The sequence below is a fragment of the Pieris napi genome, chromosome 21 (assembly GCF_905475465.1).
Source record: "Pieris napi chromosome 21, ilPieNapi1.2, whole genome shotgun sequence".
Lineage (NCBI taxonomy): Eukaryota > Metazoa > Arthropoda > Insecta > Lepidoptera > Pieridae > Pieris > Pieris napi.
In genome coordinates this window covers 6551026-6578545 of record NC_062254.1, presented here as the reverse complement: position 1 = coordinate 6578545, position 27520 = coordinate 6551026, and the positions used below count along the sequence as shown (strand labels likewise).

The window sequence follows — 27520 nt, the reverse complement described above, 5'->3', positions numbered from 1 at the left end:
GAGAATTTTACCGAACGCGAAAAAATACAGGGCCATTCAGTTTTTGTTTTTTTAGCCGAACATCGCACTTGAAGGTGTGAATGCAGTTAAGAATAATCACACCTAGATAATAAACACATTTGCTCTTTGTTGAAGTGTCTTGTTATAGCCTGAAAAACAGATGAAGAGAGCTGGTACGGACAGAAAAATTACCTGGAAAACCGTGAAATGCTGCTTTAGAATATATAGGCTTACAGCTAGAGGTTGTAATTAAAAAGCTTAAAACATTGTAAAGACTCAACTCTAGATTTATAGCAACTTCTATACTATAATATAAATCAATAACTCATACTACAGAACAGTTGTGCTATACTGTTGTTACAACTTTTTGATAATAATATATACAGTTTCTGAAAGATTTATTCGAAACATAAAAATATAATATGTATAATCGTATTTTGTTTCTTTGTATTTTTTGCCTGCAAGTTTTTTTAATTAATTATCAAAAGATTGATCTACCTCGAGTTAACAGCTAATTGAAAAATGAAAAAAAAAATGAAAAAAAAGGGCATACCTTTTTCGGCTGGGTTATACTAACGGGTGTAATTTAAATATAATTAATTTAAGTAACAGTCAAATCTTAATGACGGATTCCGAGTCCGGCTGACACAGGATACAATATCAATAAAAGGAAGTCCAAGATAGCCCCGAAAATGTTTCTTATGGACATAACAATTATGACAAATATGTACCTCTTCTTATTTGGTAACATAAATCTCGTGACAGCGAACACATGATATTAAACGGGTCACTAATCAGACCAACGAACATCAAATTTATATCATATATATTATATAATGTATTCGAGTGCTATATCTCGGTTTTATTAGCGTTTAATTAAACAATACAATTATTTACACAAAAGTATATAGTAATTCACAACTTAACTCGGCGATGTACAAAGCTTATTCTTTTAATATTGGCACTCAAAATGATTACAATAGTTGATGTCAGCTAAGAAATAGTATAAATAAAAATACTAGGGTACTTCCATACGCGGCACTGCTCCTCGAAGACTGCGTTGAATCATAATCTGTTGGACAAAAAATTAAAGGGAATACATTCATTTCGTTACGAATTTTATAATGAAAGGTTTCTTTAAATTTGTAGACATTAGTATGGCCCACTAAAAATCAGTTTTGGTTGTGATAGCAAGCTAAAGCCTTTATTGGTTAAAGTGATTGGTGGGTCTTTGTTCAATGTGTTGTTTTAATAAAAAAGATATCTTTCTATTATAGCTGGTTAACTACGGATTAAGACGTTAAGTTAATACAGTATACCGAAAATAATAAAGAACGATAGGATTTTTTTTATATAATAGGGGCAAACGAGGCTGCGGGAAGCCCAAAAAGGGCAGTCATCGCAGCCCATAGACACACATTTTTAGTGCCGGTGCGTTGCCGGCCTTTGTGTACACTCGAATTTTGAATAGTTGGAGGTCGTATCTCTCAGGTAAAATCGAAAGTCGATGTAATAGATAGTAACATATCATACATACATATGTGTATGAAAATACTTGAGCAGCGATTCGCGAGGTGTGTGTTTGTTACTCAAATCATGGCCATTATGTATAATAGTTTCGTGAAGTGCATATATTGAATACAAATTTAATGGAAAGTTTAAGCGTTCGAACTGTCACAAATTGACTTGAATACTTGAAGAAACTATCGTAAATTTCGTGTAATGTTTCTAGGGATTGTCTACCGTAGATTTGTGGTGCGTGACGCCAGTGTTCACGGTAGCGTAGAAAATCCTAAGAAAAGGAGATAGGCTGGGTGATTTGGAGATTCCTACCCACCTTAACTGGTCTCGAACAAAAATTAATCCGAATTCAAGAACGTTAACATCAAAACCTATGCAGATTATTTGGTACCAATAAAATTATTATAAGATAAGACATTTTTATTACACTGAAAACAAAATTTTGTCTTTGCGGACAAAGACATGTCGATCAGCTTGTAACAAAATTTATATCAACATCATCGAGCAGAAAGTAAGACGCAATCTAAAAGAAAAAAATACTCTTTCAAACAAACAAAAAGACAAAATACTGGAGAGTGAAAGAAGCACCGTACAAGAACCACTTAAAGACAAAGGAACTTAAAAAATGTTATAAAACTGCCCGTAAAAAAGAAAAAACATTTGAAAAATAACAAAACACGGTTTCGTCAAAACAAATATAGTACGTGAATTTTGAATTCATTGTTATATTATATAAGTTTTCTATTGATTCTGTCTTTCAAGAATACTGAGATAAATTGTTATATTTAAAAACATATAAGGAACTAAACTAAGCTAACAACAGAACGGTAAAACCCAAAGGTACAAAGATTAATGACTGAAAACAACTAAAATAAAATATTGCTTGCTATTTTCTGATTAGATACTACGCCATCTACGATTTAGACATACACATTTACATATAACTGGTTGATACAGCCGCAAACGTCAAACTCGATTATGTATTATGTATGAATAGTAGACATTTTTATTGATACATATCTTATTATTGATAATGTTATTTTTATTTTCATATTTTCCGACTCGGCGAACCTTGTTCAGCCTTAGAATCAATAATTTGGTGCATTGGTTGCACTCTTTAGTGAAGCACCTTATGATAGACTACTTGTTTTGTTTTAATTTTAGTCGCTATTTTTTGGTTTTTCTGTTTGTGCGTGTGTGTGTGTTTTGTTATACCACGCTTTATGTTACGTCCTACGGAAACAGGTTAAAAATCTATATTCGTCTTCTAGTTCTAAGCTACCTCCCCACCAGCCAAATAGGTTCAGCCGTTCTTGAGGGATAGTTAATGAGTAATAAATAGTGTAACTAACCCGACTTAAACTCTAACAATTTTTTTAGATAAAAATTGGTCTGGTTATTTACGAAAGAATTTATTATAAAATAATTAATTCTTCAATTCAATCAATAACATCATTATTCAATTCACTCACCAATATCTTTCCATTCTTCAACTTCGTAGTCCCCGATGACTCTGTTCTCAGCTGAGCTATCACGCCAACGATTTTTGTGCTTACCTAATGATCACAAACAAATTATAAAATCCAAACTTTAATCTCACAAATTTAAGTTAAGCTTTTCAAAGCAAGGCATTCACGCGTTAACTAAGTTTAAATATTCTTAGAAATTTGCGTTCGGGTGAGTTATTAGGAAACAGTCAATGATTTTGTATTTAAGCCGTATTATTTTTGATACATTTACTAAAGATTAAAATTTATGTCAGGCAAAACTGAAATGGCTTATGATAAACCCGATTGGTTTAAGTTTTTCGCCCTGCGCTACGTCAGATCATTTGGTTGTTATTTCAAGATCCCTGCACACACTGCAAATCGGGGTTGCAGTGGAACTACAATTTTTCACATTACAATATTGCTACATAATAAAAATAATTAAAAATTTATAAAAAACAAATTAAAACAAATTTAAAAAGTTTGGCAGTGTACTTTTAACGCTGGCAGCATTTCCTCGCTGTATTGCGATACTTATTTGTAGAACGAGGAAAGCATCAGCTCTGGGGTTACCGGTACTATCTATCAGGTGCCAAGTTAAATCTTTAATTAGCACCTGTGCACTTGAACCCCACGGCCCAAGAGTCTCTACTCCAAAGGGAACAAAACTGGAGAAAAACTCTTCTATTGTTAATTACATATTTATAAGTATAAGCATTATGTTTGAGCACGCTCGCACCTATTATCGATGCCACGTATTGGTTCTAGTTTGAATAACTTGTTTCTTTTATTTTTTTCTTTTTACGTTGGTACGGCTATAAATAACTAAATGCTAATATAGCATAACGTAATCAATAACTGTTACATACGCAGATGATACATTTTTATTTGGCCAAAGTATTTCAATTAAATAAAGTGTGTCAAACTAAGGTACGGCTTATCACGCACACTAAAGAACATATCGCTTTGATAAAAGCAATAAATAGAAAATTCAACCTTTTGTTGCACGTATAAAAGGATCCGTAAACTTTGTAACTATTGCTTGTCTAATCGCGCTTGCCCGAATTTCCAATTTATCCAATAACCAACTAAAAGGGTTAGATGGACATGAAAAATTAATATGGTGTCGATCCCAATACCGACTTTTATTACAGGAATCACGTCAGTTTTGTATCAATAAACTTAGTGTAAAAACGGATCACTGCAAAAATTCAGTAATATGTATCTAATGTTTTGTATATTTGAGGTGGTAGGTTGAAGTCGTAATTTCTTAGTTAAGGTCATGATAGTACCCAAATTTGATCCACATGTTACTTAGGTATCAGATTTGCAAATACATAAAACCTCTAGCATTGTTTTAACTAAAGTACTCTTTTGTCTCTTTCCTTCAAATTCTATTCACGTGCTGAAAAGAAGAACACACATTTTGGTTTTGTGCTTATTTGATTTCTGTGTCTCTATTATTTATTACAAAGTAAAACGAGTGTGTTAGGAACAAAATTCAATAGCTATTTGATGCCTTTGATTGGTTAATAAATAGGGTATGTTTTTATGTAACGTTCAAGACGATGTTACATGAAATAAATATTTTTTTTCTTTATTTGTCTTACACGTGTTACGCAATTAAAGCATTAAATTTGGTCAAAACTGCAAAGCATACATTCGACAATACTTTACTTTTAATATTGTTTACTTATAAATTCACGCCTTTTTTAAAAGAGACAGACCAAGATCTTCACTTGCTGACAAACTCTCTCGCTTCATCTACTATCATGACATTCACCATGCATGCTCGTTGGTCACAGGTAATTTTGACCCGACCTCACCATCCACTGCTGCATATTATACTAGTAAGCCGCTTCTCAATTATCCTTTCCACATGGCCACGCGTTTAATAAATCATATAATATATTGAAATAAACCTTTATTTATACCTTTTTTCTTCTGTGGATAAGTTGCGACGTAACTGACTGTGGTGCTAATTGTTGACGGCGCTGGAATTTCTACGAACAAAGTGAAATAAGTTGGATGTAAATTAATAGAGTAACAAATGTTCTCGTGAGTTATCGTGAAATAATTTACACAGTTATTGATTTTGATCAGCTTCAAGTGGAATTTAAATATTATACTTTAATGAGATATTAGACCATTTTTAATTACACGTTTATTCAAATAAGTTGGATTGTATTTTTATAATTCACACTTTAGAAAAAGTACAAATCTTCAGATCTGTCACAAAAGGTAATTAGTAAATATTTAAATCAAAATTCGAAATTATGACAACATTGTGTCTAGCTTCTCTCAATTTAAATTTAGACTTAATACCATTACAATATTAGAGCTGTCGTTTTGAAAAAACCTTAAACACATTTAGTTTTTTTTTCATAAAAGTTCAAAAATAGCTCCTGATAATAAATCCGATAACAAATATTTTATTAGACTTGATAAATAATTAATTGTAAATAGAAACGCATATGTTACCATCCAGACGTATTAGGCCGTCCGTTTCGCCCAATGAGTTCTTAGCGACGCAGCGATACGACGAGAAATCTTTTGCTGATACTTTTTTTATCACTAGATTCATCTTCCGACTGTAGCCGTCATCACTCAGGGATGTGATGTATTTATTACCTACAATGTTGATAACTTTATATAATATTGTTGTATCAGTTAAATGTGTAAATATTTATTACAAATTTGTGTATTACTAATTATTTATTTGCAGAAGGCATGTGTATTCAATACCGAATATTTTTCCCCAGCAAGTGAACCAAGGATCTCAGACATATAGACATTAGACAATCATTAGTCAAGAACTTGTTTGAAATAAGATCCACATTACAGATCATTTACATATCACCTTCCAACAATTTCTATTCTTTCCATCTTAGTGTAAAAACCATTTGAGAGAAAGTGACAAAAGAGTTCATTAGTTCAGTGTCTATTAAGACTGATTTAGTTTTTATCCATACTTAGGAGTCTAGTAACGAAATTCTGGGTGAATGTGCATCAAATATTGATAACACAAGAAAAATATATAAATATGTGTAGCCTAGGTCTTAAATACCCAATAAAACAATTGAATATAAATAAAAAAACAAAGGCGACATAAATATATTTTCAAATAAAGAATACTATTGAAGTGTGTGAAAGGCAATACCGGATATTATCATATCTCCTCTATCCGTTGTCCAATAGTTTATAGATGAAGGGTATGCTTCAGTGTGGCACTCCAATGTCACATCTTGTCCTAAATACGCAGCCTCCAACTGGTTCGGGATTGATAACATCGGCGGGACTGCATCCAAATTGTTAATAAATCATGTTAATGGCGACCACAGTGACACGAAATACATAGATATTACATTCGTATACTGTTATTCATAATTGTCTCTGGTCTACGTGAGTACTACGCATAAAACATTTGTTTAACGGATATAAATGCCAATTTCTTATATTTATTACTAGATGACCCGTTGAACTTCGTGTCACCTACATATTTGTGTAAAAGGTTGTCAAAACTTAATACAATTTTTTTAAACAGACAATGAAGATCACACATGTACTCATACTACAGCAATGATAAAGTCATATTTCTGAACGCACCTTATACATGACGTTTGACTTTAAAGTGATCTGTTTTTTATTTCTAAAAAGACAAAACACAATTTTACAGCGACAAACAGTTTTTATTGGAAAATTCAATTGTCCTTTTGAGTATTTATTTATTTATTATTTATCTTTCCCACCTTTTAAACCGTGCCTGAACTTCCACAAATACTTTGAAGATCATAATTAGCCAAATTAGACATTCTCTAATATTAACGAGAATAATACTATTAATTTTTGCACATTTAGATTATTTAAGTCAGATTATACACAAAAATCTTTCTTACTACTGATACTGTCCTCTAGTACAGTAGCAAAGACAAACTATCTATAGGTTAGATACTATAGATAGATACCCATTCAAAAATTGGTTAAACCCCAAATCACAATTTTATACGTACGATTACGAAAATTAATTTATTTTTACAAGTATCTTCTGCCATTCGGCAAAAAAAGTATAAACTACTTAACTAAAAAATCCATGAGCTACTAAGACGGTTATAAAAAACCATAATGTGTTCCTAAATTGTATCGGATTTGCAAAATAGCTTTCAAACTACGAGCGATAAACTTCACTTCAGAAGTCAAGATTGCATTATTAGGTAGACTGCAGTTGTCAATTTCTCTATTATAAGTTCGCTATTCTGAGGATTATATAACGCTAATACAGTTCAGAGGGTTACGTCAGCTTTAATGGAAACTGACGGCAGATTCATCAGAAACTCTCCCAGTTAATCGAGTGTAAGTTACGTGAGAATTTTACGTATCCATTATGAGATTTAGAACGCGCTGGCACGTGAATTAGGAAAGAAACGTCCCATTGGCTTGCGGAATGAGATGAAAATGTTCCGACCCCGACGGTTCGAGATAGTATCGCTATTATCACCTCCTCGCTGTGCTCATGTCAGCATAATGCCCTAATTGGGCGCAATTACGACCGATCCGGTGGAAGGCACCGTCAGGTAAACGCAGCTCGTAAATACTCGTTAACGACACTCACCCCTAGAAAAATTATTAAGTATTTGCTGACATCTAGGAAATAAGATATTTGAATTTACTGTTCCATTTTCAAAACTGATTTGAAATGGTGGAAGCCTACTATTCCATTTTTAAATCGTTTATTAAAGTACCTACCCTCATTTGTTAAATACAGTTTGATAAACTTAAAACAATGGATATTTGTCACGAGGACGAAGAGTAATTATTACACCAAGTACTGCATTGATATTGATGTCTGCCCGTACTAAGCATTCAATTAGATTTGATTGGAACATGAATCTCTCGCAAATTGAGTAGAAATTGATAACATTAATATATTAAATAAGCTGGAAGTCGAAATGATATTCATTTCTTTTTAATAAAGGACATTCTTATTATGATAATAACTTTGAAAGAAGAAAAGAACGTTATAATTACTACTTTGTATACTTGGAAAGGAATTCTCGAGTTTAATTCTTACACAATAGAAATGATATTATACAATGTATATTAACTGAGTATACAGCTAAAAAAATATATATATATATATAACTTAGATATTAGAATAGTTTCGTTTAGTTTCACAGTCATTTCCATTGCCGAAGGTACTTGGTACGAGTTTTTAGATGTACAAAATGTATAGTTACGCATTCTCGATTTCGAGCAAGCGGTATCAAGTTCGTAGCAAAGGTAAACAAAGGAATAACATAAGGACTCAAAATACAATTATGAGTGTTAACTATTAGACAGGATGTGTTCTAAATGTCTATCTATAATGATGATCTTTAACTTTTTGCGTTTAAATACATTATTTTTGATTTGTCCGCTTATCTGGTTTTTTACACTATGTAAGTAATAAGTGTTAAAATGTTAAATTAACCAATGGCGCTTCAATCTTTTAGGTCTGGGCCTCAGATTTCTCTGATCTGTTTCGTGATTATTTATTTTTTAAAATAGGTGATGTACGTTCTGTGTCTAACACACGTCGTCGAATTTTTGGGTCTAAAGTATGACGGTTTCCTTTTGACGTTTTCAAATAGAAATATAGAAAAACTTAATTACACCTATTAAAAACGATGTACAGTAAAAAGAAAAAGTTCACTAACCCCTTGTATCGTGGGTGGCTCGTCCATTTGACATACTTTAACATGTTTTGGGACTTGACGTAATAAATTCTACGTAACAGTTACTATAATTCAACTACTACGAGAAGTATAATTTTGGTTTGCATAAGACACATTTCGAAGATTGTGCGATGAAGCTACTATCAATATACTTTTATGGTAATTATAAAAAAAAAATTGGTAAACGAATGCAATTTTCTTCATATTTAATTATAAAAAAAATTAAAAATAACTGTAAACCATTCTATACTTACATTGCACCATTAACACCACCCGTTTGCTGATAGAAGGCGGCACACCATTTGAGGCTATACATAAGTAGGCACCCATGTGTAGACGCGAAACCTTCGATATGGTTAGGTTTTCTCCGTCCACAACGTTCACTGTCAATAATATCTTTAATGAACGAAAATATAGTTGCATACTACATACTACTTAACATTAATCAAATGCGGCGATGAAGAACAAACAGTAGAACATGTGCTCCTACATTGCCCTATATTCGCATCGTCCAGGCACGACCTGGAGCAACAAATGCAGATGACTGTAGACCGTAACGGCCTACAGGACATGTTAATAAAGCACAGATCGTGCCTGGAACGGTTCTGCGACAAAATTGTGGAATATATAAAGGCGGCAAACAAAACCCCAAGAACGGGTCTCGCGAGGAATTGCGTCCCGGCTCGCCCATGAATATTGTAAACAAAAATATTACAGATGTAGCCGGGGCGTCTTTCGCGAGACGTATGATGTGCAAAGGTCCCTGGACACAATGGCAGGGGAGTAGAAAAGTGATATATAAAAAAAAAAAAAAAAACATTAATCATTTACCTATTTATTTTTGTAATCAAACAAAGTTATATGAAGACATACATATAACTTACTGATTGTGTATGGTAGGGGTTGCATGTACCTCTACTGTTAGAAAAGTCTATCGGCGCATTTACTTGCCAACTTATTTTCTCTGAACTACTTCGCAAATGGAACAACATAAAACTTCCAACCATATTTAGGAAATAGGCTATAATCCTCCGACTATTCCTCCTTCTATTTTCAATAATTTAATATAGAAGATTTTCTGTCTTGTCAAGGATGTCTAATGGAATGAATTGCATTTGTCTGAAGGTCGATTTACATCAAACGAACATAGAGCTAGAGCTAGAACAAGAGCATTCTTTCGTAATCTTTTAGTGTAAACGAAAGCTAGAGGTATCGATTTACATAAAACGAACATAGAGCTAGAGCTAGAACAAGAGCATTCTTTCGTAATCTTTTAGTGTAAACGAAAGCTAGAGGTATCGATTTACATAAAACGAACATAGAGCTAGAGCTAGAACAAGAGCATTCTTTCGTAATCTTTTAGTGTAAACGAAAGCTAGAGGTATCGATTTACATAAAACGAACATAGAGCTAGAGCTAGAACAAGAGCATTCTTTCGTAATCTTTTAGTGTAAACAAAAGCTAGATCGAATGTTCTTTGCTCATTCGTGTCAATTCTGTGGTTAGTATTGGTAGTGCTTCGTTATGTCTGACTCTGACAGCGATATCATTATTGCAAGTGCTGCATTTATTATTTTGTCGCGAAAACTCAAAAATAAAAGAAGGAAGAGACGTTGGTGGGTTACAAATTTAATGCATCGAAGGACACTGGATAATGTAGGTGAAACAATGACGGATATGCGAAAACAAGAAGAAAGTGGACAATTCCAAAACTTTTGTAGAATGGCGCCGGAGGATTTTGATCATTTACTATCTCTGACCATCGACAAAATTCGAAAATCAAGTACGAATTTTAGAGACTCGATTCCTGCATATGACAAACTAGCAGTGACTTTGCGATTTTTGGCAACTGGAGATTCCTATGGAAGCCTGATGTATTTTACTAAAATGTCTAAATCGACAATATGTAATGCTATATCTGAAGTATGTGCAATAAATAAACAACAATAAACAACAAACAAAAAAAAAACATTAAAAAACATTTTTCTTGAGACCAATCCATAATTTAATCGATAAGATACGTAAACAATCGCTAGAACACAAGAACGCTTTGAAAAGACCGCTCAGTGGCGCGAGCACGTCCGAACACGATAGAACGCTCTAAGCAACTGTTCGCGCGCTCTTGCGCCGTTTACATCAAGCGAACGAGCATTCTTAGAATATTCTATAGAATCTTTGCGAACGCACTAAGAACAACGAAAGAATGCTCTACGCCTGTTTACACTAGAAGAATTTGATGTAGTGGGGATAGAATGAGCATTCGCTCGTTTGATGTAAATCGACCTTGAGTCAAGTTTTCATAAGACTACTAAATCGCTATCAGATGCTATAAAAATTTTTTTTCCGTAGATCTTCAAATTGGAGAAAAAGAATATCTGTGATTGTGGTTCTATTTTCATAGGCTATATATGAATATATGCTCTAGGGGTAGAGTTTTACTAACCACATACTTATAATGAACTTTCATTAAGGTATTATAATTTATAATTGATGTCTTGGTAATTTAGAGTTGATGTAAAATATTTTACAAAGTTGAATCACTCTACTATTCAGTAGAATACAAAACTACTGAGCCGTGTTTTACGAATAATGAAAATTCCAGATCTCATTTCCTCCGTTTCAAACACAACAAAACTTTTATATACGTTTTATCAAACATGCTGCTATGAAACAGAATTCGCTCGTTGAAACGTAAAAGAAAATCTAATACAATATTATAGCGAACAAATTCCGTTTTCAATTTCTGATTCAATCTTGTAAATACTTCGACTATGCGAAGATTGTACTACAATTTGTGAGCGAAACGTTCAAATTGTCATCATACCATTTCTTTTTCTCAAACGAAAATGGCTCTTAATTAATGCATGAAGTCCTCACAATCAATGTAATGGATTTGTTCAAGTATTTTGGGGCATTTGATCTCGAACTTGCATTCCTTTTGCTTTTTCGTTTAACGTAATGATTACCGGAAATTTCGAGCAGATGTTTGGAGCTTTGAAATGTTTTTTTTTTAAATACTGTGAATGCTTACCCGACTCGCTGTTGCAGTTGAATTCTTGGCCGTCTTCTCGTCTCCACATAACGTAAGGTTCAGGGTAGCCGGTAGCTCGGCATACCATGGTGACATTAGTGCCCTCACGTACGACCATGTCAGTTGATGTCATGTTGTCAATTATCATTGGTGGTACTGTGAAGTCAATTGATTCTTAGTAGAAAATTCTTGGTGATATGATGCTTGGGCCTAATACCTCAGTCTGGCGTTCAAAAACATACACTAATAATAGAAATATCCCTCATATTCAAAAAAATATTGGTAAATTATTTAAGCTCAAAATCATACAACATGTCTGATTTTAAGCTTATATAATTTACCAATATTTTTTTGAAAAAAGGAGTGTAGCCGGCGGCCTTATCGCTTTCCAGCGATCTCTTCCAGGCAACCACTGTGAGAAAAAAATAGATAATTTAAGCAGAAAGTACAAAACTTTATAATACATGTAGTTATTTTGACAAAACTAAAACAGGAACAAACAACTAAACTAAAAAAAGACACATGAAAAAGGAAAAGTGCACATGAATCACGATAATTTTAGATCAGTTTCAAAAGTACGAAAGTTAGGGCTACGACGTGGACAGGTAATGTTTGTACACTAGAGATTTAAAGAAAGATAGAGAAGGAGCTAAGCGAATAGGGATGGGAAGTGAATTCCATAGCCTCACTGCAGTTATCATATGGGTTTTAAGGATAGTTTTCGGAAGAGCGTAAGCCATAGCTATGGGCTCCCAAAAATTTGGAATCGTTTTTGAGATAGGAAGGAATATAAGAGATGGAGATCCTAGCCGCTTACAGAACGCAGACATATAGTCGTACTTTCTTAGACTGAATATAAAACGGATACAAAACAAAAATATTTATATCATCAAACCGTTTTAATAAACGAGCAATGGATAGGAACTAATAAAATAAATAATTCGAAAACATCGGTTCTGATAAAAAATAATAAACGGATTGAATCGCTTCAGTTAATAAAAAATGCCCGAGAAAATAAAGTTCTATTTTGAAAATACTGTCTATATTGTAGAAGTTATTAAAATAAATATTAGGATGTAAGGACCTTATGAAAACGTTTGCACTGTTTTATAAAGAATTCCAAAAATCTTATATATTGCTCTATAAGTTCGAAACAAATTTGTATATATTTATAGTTCAAAAAGTTCATGTGAATAATAAGTAATAAGCTATGTAACTATCTATGAATGTCTCTAAGGCATAATTGTATCGTATAAAGCACATATCTTAGAGGTTCAGGGATCGATTCCCAGGTAACAACTGTTACAGGTTGGCAGGCTACAAGGATATTACATTACATCAAAAGGCCTAATTATATCTCTGAATCTATGCTCCTTTATCGAAACTGTTGAGGCCATTTTCAACCTGAATTTAATAACTAAGTACGCATAGTATAAACACGATATATTATATATATATCTATCATTCAATTTGAATTAATAGTTTAAGCGTTGTAATTAGTCAAAGTTTCTTATTTTTTATTCACTCACTGACTCAGTGACTGATCATCAATACTTTAAGTTACTTCTAGCAGACATTGAAGATTCAAACTTAGAATACAATTCGTGTTTATTGTATAAATCAATAAGAAACTAAAATATGTTTATACTGATCAATGATCATATCATATCAGATAATTATACCATATCATATTATATTGTTAGGTTACCAAATTTTTTAATAACTTAAGACGGAAGGTCCCTTAAATAGGGACTGAATAAATTAATTGACTTGGTATTACATGGATCTCACAACTTTGTACGGTAGAAGACCTGAGTTGCGAGATTCTTACTCGTATAACTTACCAACAACCTGGAGGTATCCCTTCCTTGAGCGCATGGGGTCAGTGTTAACTTGGCACATGTACCATCCTCGATCCATTTCTTGTACGTTCTTTATATGAAGATACCATGACCGATGGTCATTGTAAGACAGGCTGATGCGGGGATTCTGAGTGATGATGTTGTGGTGAATACTTAGAATTGTTTGTGTGTCCACTCGGACCCAAGCAACCTAAAAACATATATAACAGTTAAAATGCCTGATATAAAGTATTATCATACAAAAATAACAAACAGTTTCTTCGCGTAGACGTGGCAAGCCGTCATTAGCTGATGATAACGGCAGATGATTTCGTTCGCTTGTATGAAGCGGCTTTCAAATTTAAAGATCTCTTTGGAACTTGAAAACTGGCAAATAATTACGATATGAATTCAATAAGAAATATTTTCGTTACTAAAACACACTAAGTAAATATAACCCCCGCCAATCGCTAGAGTTTTAATGTATTACTTTAATGATCCTAATCCTTGGGATTGAATTGCTCCAGTTCAAACAATTTGTATGACAATACCTGGCGATTAAAAAGAGTGGCGGAAAGTTTCTTGCCAGTTCTTCTTACCCGCTCTACGCCCTTGACTTGCGAACTGGTAGTAAATGTAAATTTACGATTAATTTAACTTGACGATTCAAAAGTGTACTTGGTTACCCACGTGAATAAAGATATTTTGAGTTTGAGTTTGTATTAAAATCAATGATGTGATGAGTGGAAGTAAAAAAATGCAAAGAATATTCGAAAATGTATATTTGTAATATTCGAGCTTGATTAACATTAACATAAGATACTTATTAACCTTTACACAAAGACAAATTGCTAGACTCATGAGCCGTGTAATAAGAAGAGTGTTTTATTTCATGTTGTCTTCACCATTATACGTATAATTATTTGTAATGTCGTAATTATTTAATTAAATGACGCAAATTTCAAAGTAAAGTATCTTAGCAGTTAAACTGAAAAACACAAACTTAAGTGACATACTTGGGTTAAAGAATTACCCATAAAATAATAAGAAAATTCAGAGGTTCACCAAATTCAACGTCTGTATCTTAAAATAACGGTTACATAAACACATAAAGTAGAAGATAAGAATGTGTTTTTAAAACAAGTTTTCAAGTCAAGTAGGTGTAATACCATCTTTAAATTTTTGTTTTCAAAACCTTTAAGCTGAATACCACCAACAAATTATTGCATGAAAGGTTCGGTTACAGAAAAGTAATATGTATATTATTATTAAGAGAAAAGAGAAGTCTGAAAAACATCTTACAATCAAATCAGCGCAAAGAAATCAGTGCGATGACGTCATACCCTGAATCGCGATCACAAAGTTATTCCTACCACGAAGGATATAAACAACTTCTCCACCTTAGCCACTGGTGCCTTCAGACGGCTAGTCAGTTGGTATACTGGTCTAGGATCCTCCCTTTTAGCTATGCTAGGTATTGAGGAGGCCTGGAGTGCAGTGCCTTCTCTGAGCATGTAATGCTGAAGGAGGAGGCTGCTGAGCGATTGAGGAAGAGGTCTGGCGTTGACCGTAGACTGGCCGGTGGTTCAAGGCTCGGTCTCGGTCGAGTGGCCCGGAACCGCAGGTCGGTGAATGATCTCTCTTTATCGGATGTAAGCCTAGGTCTCATGGGTAGAGTAGAGCCCATCTTAGGGGCGTGTGAAGGGCTGAGATGTTTTTAGTGGGTGGGGGCTACCCCTCTGAATAGCAGAGGGCTTTGAATGTAGACCCAGTCCCCAAGTCTAGCTCGATTTCCATGGCGCGGGCCTGCGTAAGCGCATTTACACCTTATTTATAAAAAAAGGATCCTCCCATTAGGTTGAAGCAAGAATACACCATCCTTCATCTACATAACTACTGCTTTTATATAAATCCACTTATTAGTATTGTTATTATATTTTTTATAATTTTGGGTCCATTTCAAACGTGTCAATCGAACCTGATTGCTTTATACCCACTTTCAGAATAAAAGTGTTTAAATACCCAAGTTATTTTAAGTTTGCATTCATAAAGGACCACTTTGTTTAATTGTTTCAAAACTCTCAGTATTCTTGCTATTTTTAAAATTATTTCCGCGACGAACAACCTTTAGCTTTATTTCTATTTAGAAGTTTGTGAGCAAACAATTGTGAATTTGGTATGTTAATGAATTAGAAATAGCTTAACCCGTCCAATAACGGTCCAATGAGCTATAATGTCTAATAATAATATTAAATTGTTATTACATTTTTAGGCAAGAAATCATTAACCTGAACCACCACTTATAATATACCAAGAGAGGCACGAAATGTCTAAGAAAAGTTAATAGTATGTCCGCGATCCGGATGCCGCACAGCGCCATCTTCCCGGGAGAGGTGGTGTGAAGAATGCCATCGGCCATGCGGTAGTGAATCGTCATCCCCATCTCATCGAACTGTACACTGTATCGGTGGAAACAGATTATCCGCTCCAGATGTTTCCTTGCTAACCACGACGCTCAGATATGAGCTACCGACTAAAGAGAGAGAGAGATTACATTCTTAACAAAAGCACTGAAGGTTCTTTTCGACTTCAATAGAAATGGCATTTGCAAATAACAAACCGTAATGAATTAGAAAACACATAATTTAGCATAAAATAAAAAATAAGAATGGAGAGACATAAACATTATAGATAACTTTGGTGAAATAAGGTTTCTTTAATTGTGTTTAGACATTGTTACCCGCACCATAAGCAACCATAACAAATCCTGGACGGGTTGATAACATTTGGCTTCGTCATAGACTACAACGATTAAATAATGCATGAAACTATCAATAATTTCAAGTACAATGGAAATGGAATCGATTAATTCGCGTCGTAATTATAAACATTAAATCACATGCGGATTTTCATACAAAAATCACGTAGTCAGCATTTAGTATTCCGCACTATAATTCACAATTCCAAGCACACAATGAGCTAATTCAATAATCTCTTTGTTCCAGACCACAATGCTTCAGAACACGAGCGTGGACTTGTTTATTCGTCAAAGAATATTAAATCATCTTTGAGACTACTCTTCTATATTTGCCAAAAGACAGATCCGATTTAGGCTTTGAATGTAATCTGTGACGTTATTTCTTCTAGTGGCGGCCAATCCGTACCAATTTTCCGTAGAAATAGCAAAATTATTTGTATGAATGCTCATAATTTGTAATAACCAACTCATACAAGCGATCACGTAAATATTTCATTGTTTTGACTTTTTTTTTACAATTACATGAATCACGTAGTAGATGCACAATCATTGTAGCTTAGGGTTGGTATTTTGCATTATCTCAACGATGTATTAGGTATTTTAAAGTATGTAGTTAACGTAAACAAACCAAACTTATAAGTGCGTATGTAATAACTGGAGTATAAAGCGCTGTGAAGTGGGACCATTGGGGTTTTGGTTTATTTCCTAATCTCGGCATTAAAATGTTATTTGTCGTGGTAGTCAAACTTGGTGCTAAATCTCGACTCAACAAGAGGTCTAGACGAGCTCTCAAATGTAGGGAAACGCATTGAATATTTAACTCTACCATTGAATTTATATCTATTAAAATATGATTTAGTGTGCAGCCCTACAAAAACATGACTCGCATTGCGATAGTGCATTTGCTAGCTAGCGCTCGCGTTAGCACAAATGAATGTTGTATATCCTTTAACTGTGTTACATTAGTTTATTTTGTATAGTAATGATACTAAGCGAATTGTACTCAATCGAACAGAAAGCACGGTTTGTGATCATAATCCTTGGCAAAAAGGAATTGGCACTTAGCCACGGATTTATATTGCCAAGCTACTATTAGTAGTTGTAGTTATGAGCGCTTTATATTTTAGAATTAGCATACAAAAGAAATATAAAGCACGGGCTGTTATTATTATTTTTAAAGGACATACGGAGGCCAAGCAACATTTTATATCGTTGGACGTGGTTTTCATAAATACTAAATTGTATTGTTCATAAATATCACTTATTATAATTTTGGTCGCCATTTTGATTGACGCATTTGTAGCTTTGTATTGTATTCGAACATGTCACAGGACAATGGCAACATATCAGCTAAAGCAAAAGACCTCATAGAAAAAAGATCAAAATTAATTAAAATGACTTACAAAACAAAATCTATCAGAGAACAAATAGGGAAAACTAGCAAAGAAATTAAGAGCCAAATGAGAAGAGACAGAGAACGTCTTAGACGTGACACTTTTGAAAAACATATTAACAAGACGGGTGGCATAAAAAAGGCTGCTAAGCTCTTATCTGACAATACAAAGTGGATACCTAATATGAAAGACCAATTTTGCAAGACAAGGACTATCAGATCGGATATTTTATCAATAGCCACAAAATTCTATGAGAACCTTTACTCCAGCAAATATCATACTTACAATATAGACTTAACTAGCAACGATAATGTTCCTCATATAATAGAAGCAGAAATAAACAAAGCAATTGAATCCCAGAAGAAGGACAAAGCTTCCGGCCCTGACGGGATCAATAATGATATGCTTCAAGTCTGCAAAAAAGAGATATCACCACTACTAAAATACATCTTTAACGATATACTGAGCACTGAACAAATTCCGTTACAGTGGACCACATAAACGATCATCCTCCTCCACAAAAAAGGTGACAGGAGTGACATGAACAATTATAGGCCGATAAGCTTAATGTCAAACATCTATAAAGTTTTTGCGAAAGTAATTTTGCGGCGAATAACCAGAAATCTGGACGAAAATCAACCTATAGAGCAGGCTGGTTTCAGGGCGGGATATTCAACATTAGACCATATACTTACGGTAAGACAAATATTTGAGAAAACCAAAGAATTCAATGTGCCGTTCTATTGTTGCTTCATAGACTACAACAAGGCATTCGACTCAATAGAGCACGAAAATATCTGGCACTGCCTCAAAAATCAAGGAGTCGACCCAAAGTACATCAGAATATTAAAAAATATATACACGAATAGTACCGCTAGAATAAAACTAGAAAAAGTAGGAAAAGAAATCAAAATAAATAGAGGTGTACGTCAAGGAGACCCCCTATCACCTAAATTATTCACAGCTGTACTAGAAGACATCTTCAGAGAATTAAAATGGGATGGGTACGGACTAAACATAAACGGGGAACAACTAACACACCTACGATTCGCCGATGACATCATACTATTTGCTACAAACAAAGAGCATCTAAGATTTATGATTACAGACCTGGAGAGGAAAAGCCGCAAGGTAGGGCTAACAATGAACACCTCAAAAACTAAAGCCATGACGAATGCATCAGAAGATATTATTATAGTAAATGGAGAGTCAATTGATTATGTAAAAGAGTACACAAACCTGGGCCAACAGATCTCAACCACTGGTATAATGTCGAAGGAAATTGATACAAGAATTGGGAAAGCGTGGAAATGTTACTGGGGGCTTAGCGAAATCATGAAAAACACAGAAATAAAAATAAATGTCAAATCAAAGCTGTATAACACTTGCATACTTCCGGTATTAACATACGGCTGCCAAACTTGGGCACTCACTAAAATGCAAACCAGGCAACTGAAGACATGCCAGACGGCGATGGAAAGAAGCATGCTAAATATCAGGAAGTCCGATAGAATCAATAATAAAATCATACGAAACCACACGAAGATTGAAGACGTCACAACGAGGATACGAAGATTGAAATGGAAATGGGCTGGTCACGTAATAAGAGGTATAGAAAAGTGGAACAAAAAGATCATATATTGGTACCCAAGAAATAATAAAAGAAAACGAGGTAGACAGTTTCGAAGGTGGGAAGACGAAATAAAATCCGTAACTGGGAAAATTTGGACCAGGAAAGCTCAGAACAGAGCAGAGTGGAGAGAAATGGAGGAGGCCTTTGCCAAAGTTGGGCAAACAGATGGGTTGTCGGTGTCACCGACTCACTAGTGTTAAGTTTAAGTTTAAAATTATGTTATTATTTTCTATCTGATTAAAGGCTTTATTATTATTATTGTATTCGAAACCTTATACGAGCAATAATGTAAACAATGTTATAGCCTAACATCAAAATATTAAACTATCTGTCATATTGAGTAATGTGGGCGTAGATTAAAGATAATAGTCGGAGGCGTAGATGAAAGATATGACTGATATTTAGGGTAATAAATATACGTATATATATATAATATTATGTGCACTTTGGAGTAATAAGTGAAACCGTAATGGATGGTTCACAAGAAGACGGAGAAAATATATTCTTATACGGTAGAAGTGTTAGCCTAGTGGTATAAGCTTATTTCTATGTGAGTATTTAATATTTGCGCTTGTATGTGTAAGTTAAACATCCTAAGGATAACGGTACGTTTTAGACCCAAAAATCAAGGACCTTTCATGGACAGATAGATGATCAATTCGATAGACTGTTTAATAATTGCTGAATCCTATAAGAGGACAAGATCTATAAATAGGTAAGATGCTGGGTAATTATTATTATTATTGCGTGTTATTCCCACGAGAATGTAAGTGCGTGCTCCTTTTTCACCATGCCTACTGCTGATAGAGGACAAGTCTTTGTTTTTAATTTTTACTAATTAATTAAGATGTCATATGGAATATGGTGTAATGGTTGCAGCTCCTTACAAACATTTTGTAAAACAAAAAACTTGGCGATTAAAAAGAGTGGCGGAGAGTTTATTGCCAGCTCTTCTCGTCCGTTCTACGCCCTTGATTTAAGAACTGGCAGTAAATGTAAAATTAGAAGCATTTAATATGTATCTCTTTATTGACGTTCATAAGCGAATATTGTGTTACCTAAATGATTTTGAATTTGATAGAAAAAGCAGCTGAGCCTTGATAGAAAAAGTGTTGATTGCGAACTTGTTAGTATAATAAATTCTCATGCTAATTGAACACACTGTTTTTAAATTATTTGTCGAAAAGCTTAGTCGGTTTTCTAATACCGCAGATTAGTTCCTTTTCCATTATAATCTGGCCATTATACGCCACTCCAGTTTTCCTAACTAGCCGTCCTGCATGATTAATACGGCGAATGGTTTCAGAGCAAAGTGATATTAAGTTGGCTTGTTAAAACTTTAGTGCGTCGTAGAGAAGTTGTATGGAATTCCGTTAACCATGTATCCGCAAATATAGTTGTAACTATATATATTTGTAATAATAATAGCCTTTATACATATGCATTAACATTTAAACACATTTCCATTTTAATCCTCTTCTAGTGTATCTGTGTGCCCTTTTTTGGCAAAGTCCTCCTCCAAATCCCGCCATTCCCTTCTGCACTGTGCCACTCTCTGCCATGTACCACCTGCTGTTTCTTTAATGTGGTCTATCCACCTTCTGAGTTATCTCCCTCCTTTTCGTTTTGCTGTACCTTGGGCACCAATTTAGTAGTTTTTGCTCCACTTTTCTGTTCTTGCTACGTGCCCCGCCGAATTTAATTTTTTACTTTTAATTTTCCTAATGCTGTATTCTTTATTTTGTCACTTCTTTATTTGTTTTATTACAACTGACTAGAGCAATGAAAGCTAGATTCTTAACACTAAAATTTAGCGATGAAACTGCACGAACACTTTTTTATAATTCCGCAATCATCACTTGCTGTTTGGGAAAGTGAAACGGTATAATTGTTTGCTGTGCCGGTTTGACTCGTGACTGCATGACCTAAACTTCTATGATATGTTTCAACTACATCTACTGCTTCATAGGCGGATAATATTGTTTTTGCAAATACACTACTATATACATAAAATACTACATGTATTTTAAGAATGCCACAATGTTTTGTTATCAAAAGTAATGTTTTACTGCAAAATTTAACCCATCCTTTAGATGTATAAGAAAATAAAAATGGCCAACCAAATATCTCTTTACTTGAAATTGTTTTCGTTAATTTGTTCTTTGAATTGATAATTATCAGACGAGGGTTGTATCAAAGAGTCGAATGTACGGAAATTGAATTTCTGATAAATCTTAATAACCTCGTATTGACTCGATGGGTCTATTTGTGGCACATTTTATAAATAACGATTTTATATACCAAAGCGAGTGTGTAAAAAATAAAAGAATAATGAATGTGTACATTATATTAAAATTCCTTTCCTAAGAATTAATATTCTACAGACATTCTTAATAAAATGATATTAAATAAGTTATTAGAATAGATTTGTTACGAAAACAGCTTTCTTCAAGTTATTTATGAGCACACTTGAGACAGGTTTTGTTTTAGTGTGCAGAAAGAGAGTAGAAGAAAAAGAAATTAAAAACAATATCAAACAATATTTCACAGAACAGGACCGGCTGCATATTCTTGCTTGACCAGGCTCGACCCGATGGGCTGTAGCGCCTTGTTGGTAATGAAATAATATTTCTTACAAGGATGTTATGAGATTGACAGCATCAATACATCAACAAAAAACCGTTCAAACACTGCTAAATAAAAAATGAATATTATTTAAATATATAGGTTACAACACTTTTTACTTTAATATTACTTTGAGAGTGTAAGAATGAATGAATGAGGTAGGTGTTTAAGACCTATGAATTGTGTTAAATATAAATTTAACGCAACTAAACCACAATAAAATTTTAGGTTATATGTATTGACTCTGTGGGAAGTTCCCATAAATTATAAACAATGTGTTGCCATTGCATCTGCTGATACATTCAGTTGGCCGTGCACGAGTGTTGTAGAACCGTTTGACGAGAGACGAGAAGTTATAAATGCCAGTGTAATGAGCTTTACATGACTTCACAAGTAGTCAAACGTTGGTTTTGGGGGAAAACTCACCTTTCCAGTGTTCGTGTGTACTAACTATTAGTTTCCTTACAGTCGTTATCACCTATCTTATAGCTACCAAACCGCTAATATACCTTATATCCTCTCAGGTCCTCAACGACGCAGGCGAGCAACGCGTCTCTCCCCACTGTAACAGTGACATTTGGGACCGGCTCCACAAAACGCGGGAACAGCGACTCTGAAACAAACACCTAATAATATATTCCATTGTATCGATTGCATTCGAATGAAAACAAAAGTTTCGTTCCTTCCTTTTGTGCGTAGGAAATACATATTTACAAGTGATTTGGCATAAAATTGTTTATCTATGTCTATAAAATACTGTAAGTGTTATGTTCTGTATACATAGTATAACATTATAATTTATGTAGTCACATTTTTGCGTTTGTTTAATCAATATTACAAACTGATCTTTCTTTTATGTCTATGGATCATACAATAGATAAAACACCCGAGTTATTGTTTTGTTTTGTTACCTACCAATTCTAATTAACAAAATTCACGGCAGTTCTTAATTCATATCTAATTAGTTGACTAGAAAATAATTATTCAACTTAAAATAATATCGTATATAATATTTGACCGGAAATTATACATAATCCGTTACATCATTCTCCATATCGACAATACCACTAAAAGGCGGTCAACTGGAAGTGCTGAAGCTTGTATAATTATGTATTGAGCATGTCAGGTCAGTGTGAAAGACAACAGGTCAAAACTTCCTTGTATAGTCATACCTACACTCAGCAATATAGGTAATTTAGATGTGTAATCTAGACTTTGTAGCTGACTTAACGAAGTTAAAATACGGACGCTAACTAACGGAGCTTTTTAGGTGATGTAGGATGAATAAGTTAATGTTATATACATGTCGATATGAGTGATGCTTCAAAGGCTACAATCTATTTAGGCTAAACAACCTGAGACATGGAAAAATATCCGAATGATTGATGAGGGAGCGCGAATAGAACAAATCCATCCCATCAATCTTGGTACAGAGTAGAGGTTCTTGTAAGCGACGTTCGTCTAATGAAAGAAGAGCTTAAGTGCACGTACAAACAATTGGAAAATGTTGTTTCTAATACAACCTCACTCGCAAGACAGATGTTCTTTGCTTCTTTGAGCTAAAATATTTCATTTTCTTCATAAAATATTTCATCCAACGTACATGATTTAGTAATACCCGATTAAGAGTGGCCATATCATATAAAACGCATAAAGACCATTGGGTTGTTTTTAGTAACTAATTACCTATTTAAGTTGTAGTATTTCTTTTTGTTTTATTGGACAGGAAAACCGACAGGGTCACTTTCTTGAAGGCCCCTTAGTCATATCTGTTCAAAAATACCTCGACTGGTTCCTCAAAAAGATAACGAAATGATAGATGTAAATGGAAATTTGGATTCTGCTTCGAAATCCGATAATGTAATTCAGTCGCTGGTCATGAAATAAAGGCATAATTGTTTATTATTTATTCTAGGCCTTACTGCAAAATGTTTGTGACAAAATTAACATATATATTATACAACGCAGTTATATAAACACTTCTTTAATAAGTTTATTTCAAACCTCTTAAAATGCACACAACTTTGAGAAACCATCACCGGAAGTAGAATGTTTAACGAGAATGCAATTACCCCGTCTGTGCTGTCAGAAAATAAACAAGCATTTTAATAAGCTTATAGTGAGCTCCATTAAGTCATTCAATTTATATCTCTAGAAGAATTAAATAAAAATATCGGTCGTTCTGATAAGATAATTAAATATTAACAATTTTTTAATACATGCAAATTAAGTTATATTTATATCTTCAAGCTGAGAAATATCTTATTTATTAATATTTACGTATTTTTTGATATTACGCTTTACTTATACACTATAAAAATAAATTTTATTTGAAGGGTTTTAATAAATACCGACGTTTTACGAGACTGTTAGATATTTTTACTTAAATATAATATAAGTATAATAACTTTTTTCTTGAAGAATATACATACATACATACTCGGAAAGCAGGATTGTCGGTCTTAAAACGAATGCCGATGAAACCAAAGTAATGACCAATTCCAGCAAGGAAATAACACTATTAAATAACAGTATTATAGAATATGTAGCTATCTATGACCAATGCAACAATAAAAGAAATCGTCACAAGAATATCAGAAGCATGAAAGAGCTTTTGGGCGCTTAAAGAAGTCATGAAAAATTGCATGGTAATAAAAAGAAAGCTCTTCAACACTTGTATACTACCTGTACTATTACATATGGATCCTAAACTTGGACGCCCACTAAAGCGCAGCATACAAAGCTACTGTGTTCAAATATCGATGGAAGGATGTATGATAGGGAAGAAAAGAATAAACAAAAAATAATACAGCTTTAAGAAAAACACTAAGGTAACAATTAAAATAAATAAAATAAAGTGAAAATAGGCGGAGCACATGGTACGAGGAACAGAAAAGTGGAGCAGAAAAGTACTAAACTGGTACCCAAGGTACAGCAAACGAAAAAGAGGAAGACATCTTAGAAGGTTACCAAATTAAAGAGCTAGCAGGTGGTACAAGGCAGAAAGTGGCACAGTGCAGAGAGGAATGGCGGGATTTGGAGGGGGGCTTTGGCAAAAAAGTGCACACAGACACCTAGAAGATGATTGAAATAGAAACGTGTTTAAATGTTAAAGTATCTGAATTTAAAGGCTACATTTAAGAACAAAAAACTATAATCTTTATATTAGAATTATGATTTATGTCTATGTTATATTAGAATAAAGAAGACATTAAGTTTATTGTAATTAGATAAAGCAGATACCACGATCTTGTCTATCAAAATAATGCGCTATTACAATTCAGGGAAATTTAAAACATAAATGAAGCAACATAGTGGTCATAGATTTAGGTGATGTGGGTGTTAGCAATAAACATTTGTTACATTACGTAAAAAGTATATTTTTCTCCGGACGTAACTAATGTGTTCTATTTATTAAGACAAATGCTACCTTCATAATTGAGAATTTATTTTGAACTTACTTTTTTACTCCTGGGGTTAAAAATCTCCTCCTCCTAATTAAGAAATATACCTATATTGCTGGTTTTTACTGATTATATTAAAATAAGATTTCATCAATCTAATTGTTGTACTTTGCAAAAGGCGTCTGTTTTAGATACTTTGTATATATTTATGTGGCAAATATCACTTTTTAAATAAGGTTAATCGGCATAAAACGCGTTGTCAGCCCAATTTTAATTAAAATTTAATTTAAAATGTTACTTTTTAAATAAATACCCGTTTCGTGGCTTGTTATGTTTTTGTAAATTTTATACGCTTGTTACTAGTTGATTGCGGTCCGGTTTTAATAATGTAATATTTTAATAATTAAACGCATGTATAAAACTGTATAGCAATGTGGCCAGAAGAACGTATGGTCGATGGGGCAAAAAGTCAGAATGGAAGTCGACGACCAGTCGGCAAAGCGTTGAACGACAGCTAGATGGACATATGACCTGGTGCAGGTGGAGGAAAGAACGCAGAACGCGGGGTCTCTGTATCCAACATCTTTGTTCGGTCGTACTGGAAATTTAGGGGATAGGTCTATGTCCAGCAATGTGCGTCAACAGACTAAAACGGACGCACGAAAGAACCAATAAATTGTTGAGATTCAAACCCCTAACAAACACGAAGATTTTTTTACATTCACTTTTATTAACCATACAGTGTCGTTAGTTATATAGCATCATTATTTTTCATCAATGTTTACTATATTTTTCATAATTTTTCAACATTATTAAGTGGATAAACAATTCTGGGGTTCATAGATGCTTCTGAATTCTCGGGAAAATGCAATTACTTAACTCCAAGTGTCATCAGGTCAATAAGTGTTTACTGCATGGGTCAGTCACAAGTGACCCTCGTATTTACCTAATTGGAGTGCACTGACAAAAGTGCACGTCCGAGCAAATTAGATTCTGCCCGACTCCTGCCCCGAATACACGAATTACCTCTTTTATTGCAAATTAACTGGCCAAGCATAAATATTTCGTTATAAACGTGGCATATTTTGTGTTCCATTTTTTAATACATTTGTATTTTGTCATCTGTATTCTACGTCAAACTGGCAACTTTGTAATCTGTATTTTAAGAAAATATTTTTTAAATGGGATGGTAACAATCAAAACTATTTGTAATGGTCGTATTGGTTTATAATAAAATGTGGGTAAGGCATATTTATACTAATATTATAAAGAGGAAAAGATTTGTATGAAAGTATGTTTGTAACGAATTGGCTTAAAATGTACTGGACCGATGTTAAAAATTCTTTCACCATTTGAATGCTACATTATAACTGAATAATATAGGCTATTTTAATTGCAAGAAAAAATAAGGAACTATATATACTAACACTACAATAATAACATTATGTAGTGAAGGTGTAAAATAAATTTCTATACAATATCTTTCATCGCATGCGCTGCGAAAACTATTGATGATAGCACAAAAAAATGTTCCACAATATTATAGAACATATTAATATCTACAAAAATTGTTTAAAAAATACACGTTCACCTGTGCGAAGCCGAGATGCTAGTATTAGATAAATTAACTTTATTTGTTATTTGCTATTCATAAACGTAGCCGTCCTCTAATGAATGTATGATGCGCATTTATTATTGACACAATAGTGATCAGTACAAAACACATACATTGAGTAATAGAGATATTAAACAAAATAGCATTCTATTAAATTATCTTAAGATTGTATTATAAAGGGCTAATAACATATCTTTTAAACCGCTTCACACGTAATCATTCACATCGTGAAATTTGATGCAAAATCGAATTGATGGGAATTGCGATCGAGTCTCATATGGCTGTGGTACATTTGCAAATATCGATTTTATGCAAACTGCAACAAGATTCACTTGAACGCTCTCGATACCTACCAGTTATGTGGATCCATGTATCGAGCAATTACGCAATCTATGTGTAATTGTACCTTACGGGAAGGCTCATTTTTGAATACTTTGAAATCTTAGCGTTTATTTGGTTATATACAGATTTTTTTAAATGCAGATGTAATGCTCTGCTGT

General features: G+C 33.6%; 1 protein-coding gene across 1 annotated transcript in view; it reads right to left on the bottom strand.

Moving 5' to 3' along the window:
- Nucleotides 1-536: 536 nt before the first annotated feature.
- Nucleotides 537-27520, bottom strand: part of LOC125060410 (lachesin-like) — a 39743-nt gene continuing 12759 nt past the window's right edge. The window contains exons 2-10 of the mRNA XM_047665310.1: nt 22511-22614; nt 13595-13802; nt 11751-11906; nt 8974-9102; nt 6169-6306; nt 5490-5639; nt 4943-5011; nt 2994-3077; nt 537-1072 (exon numbers count right to left, since the gene is read on the bottom strand). Coding sequence (XP_047521266.1) covers nt 990-1072; nt 2994-3077; nt 4943-5011; nt 5490-5639; nt 6169-6306; nt 8974-9102; nt 11751-11906; nt 13595-13802; nt 22511-22614 — 1121 coding nt within the window. The 3' untranslated portion in view covers nt 537-989. The remainder of the gene's footprint in view (nt 1073-2993; nt 3078-4942; nt 5012-5489; nt 5640-6168; nt 6307-8973; nt 9103-11750; nt 11907-13594; nt 13803-22510; nt 22615-27520) is intronic.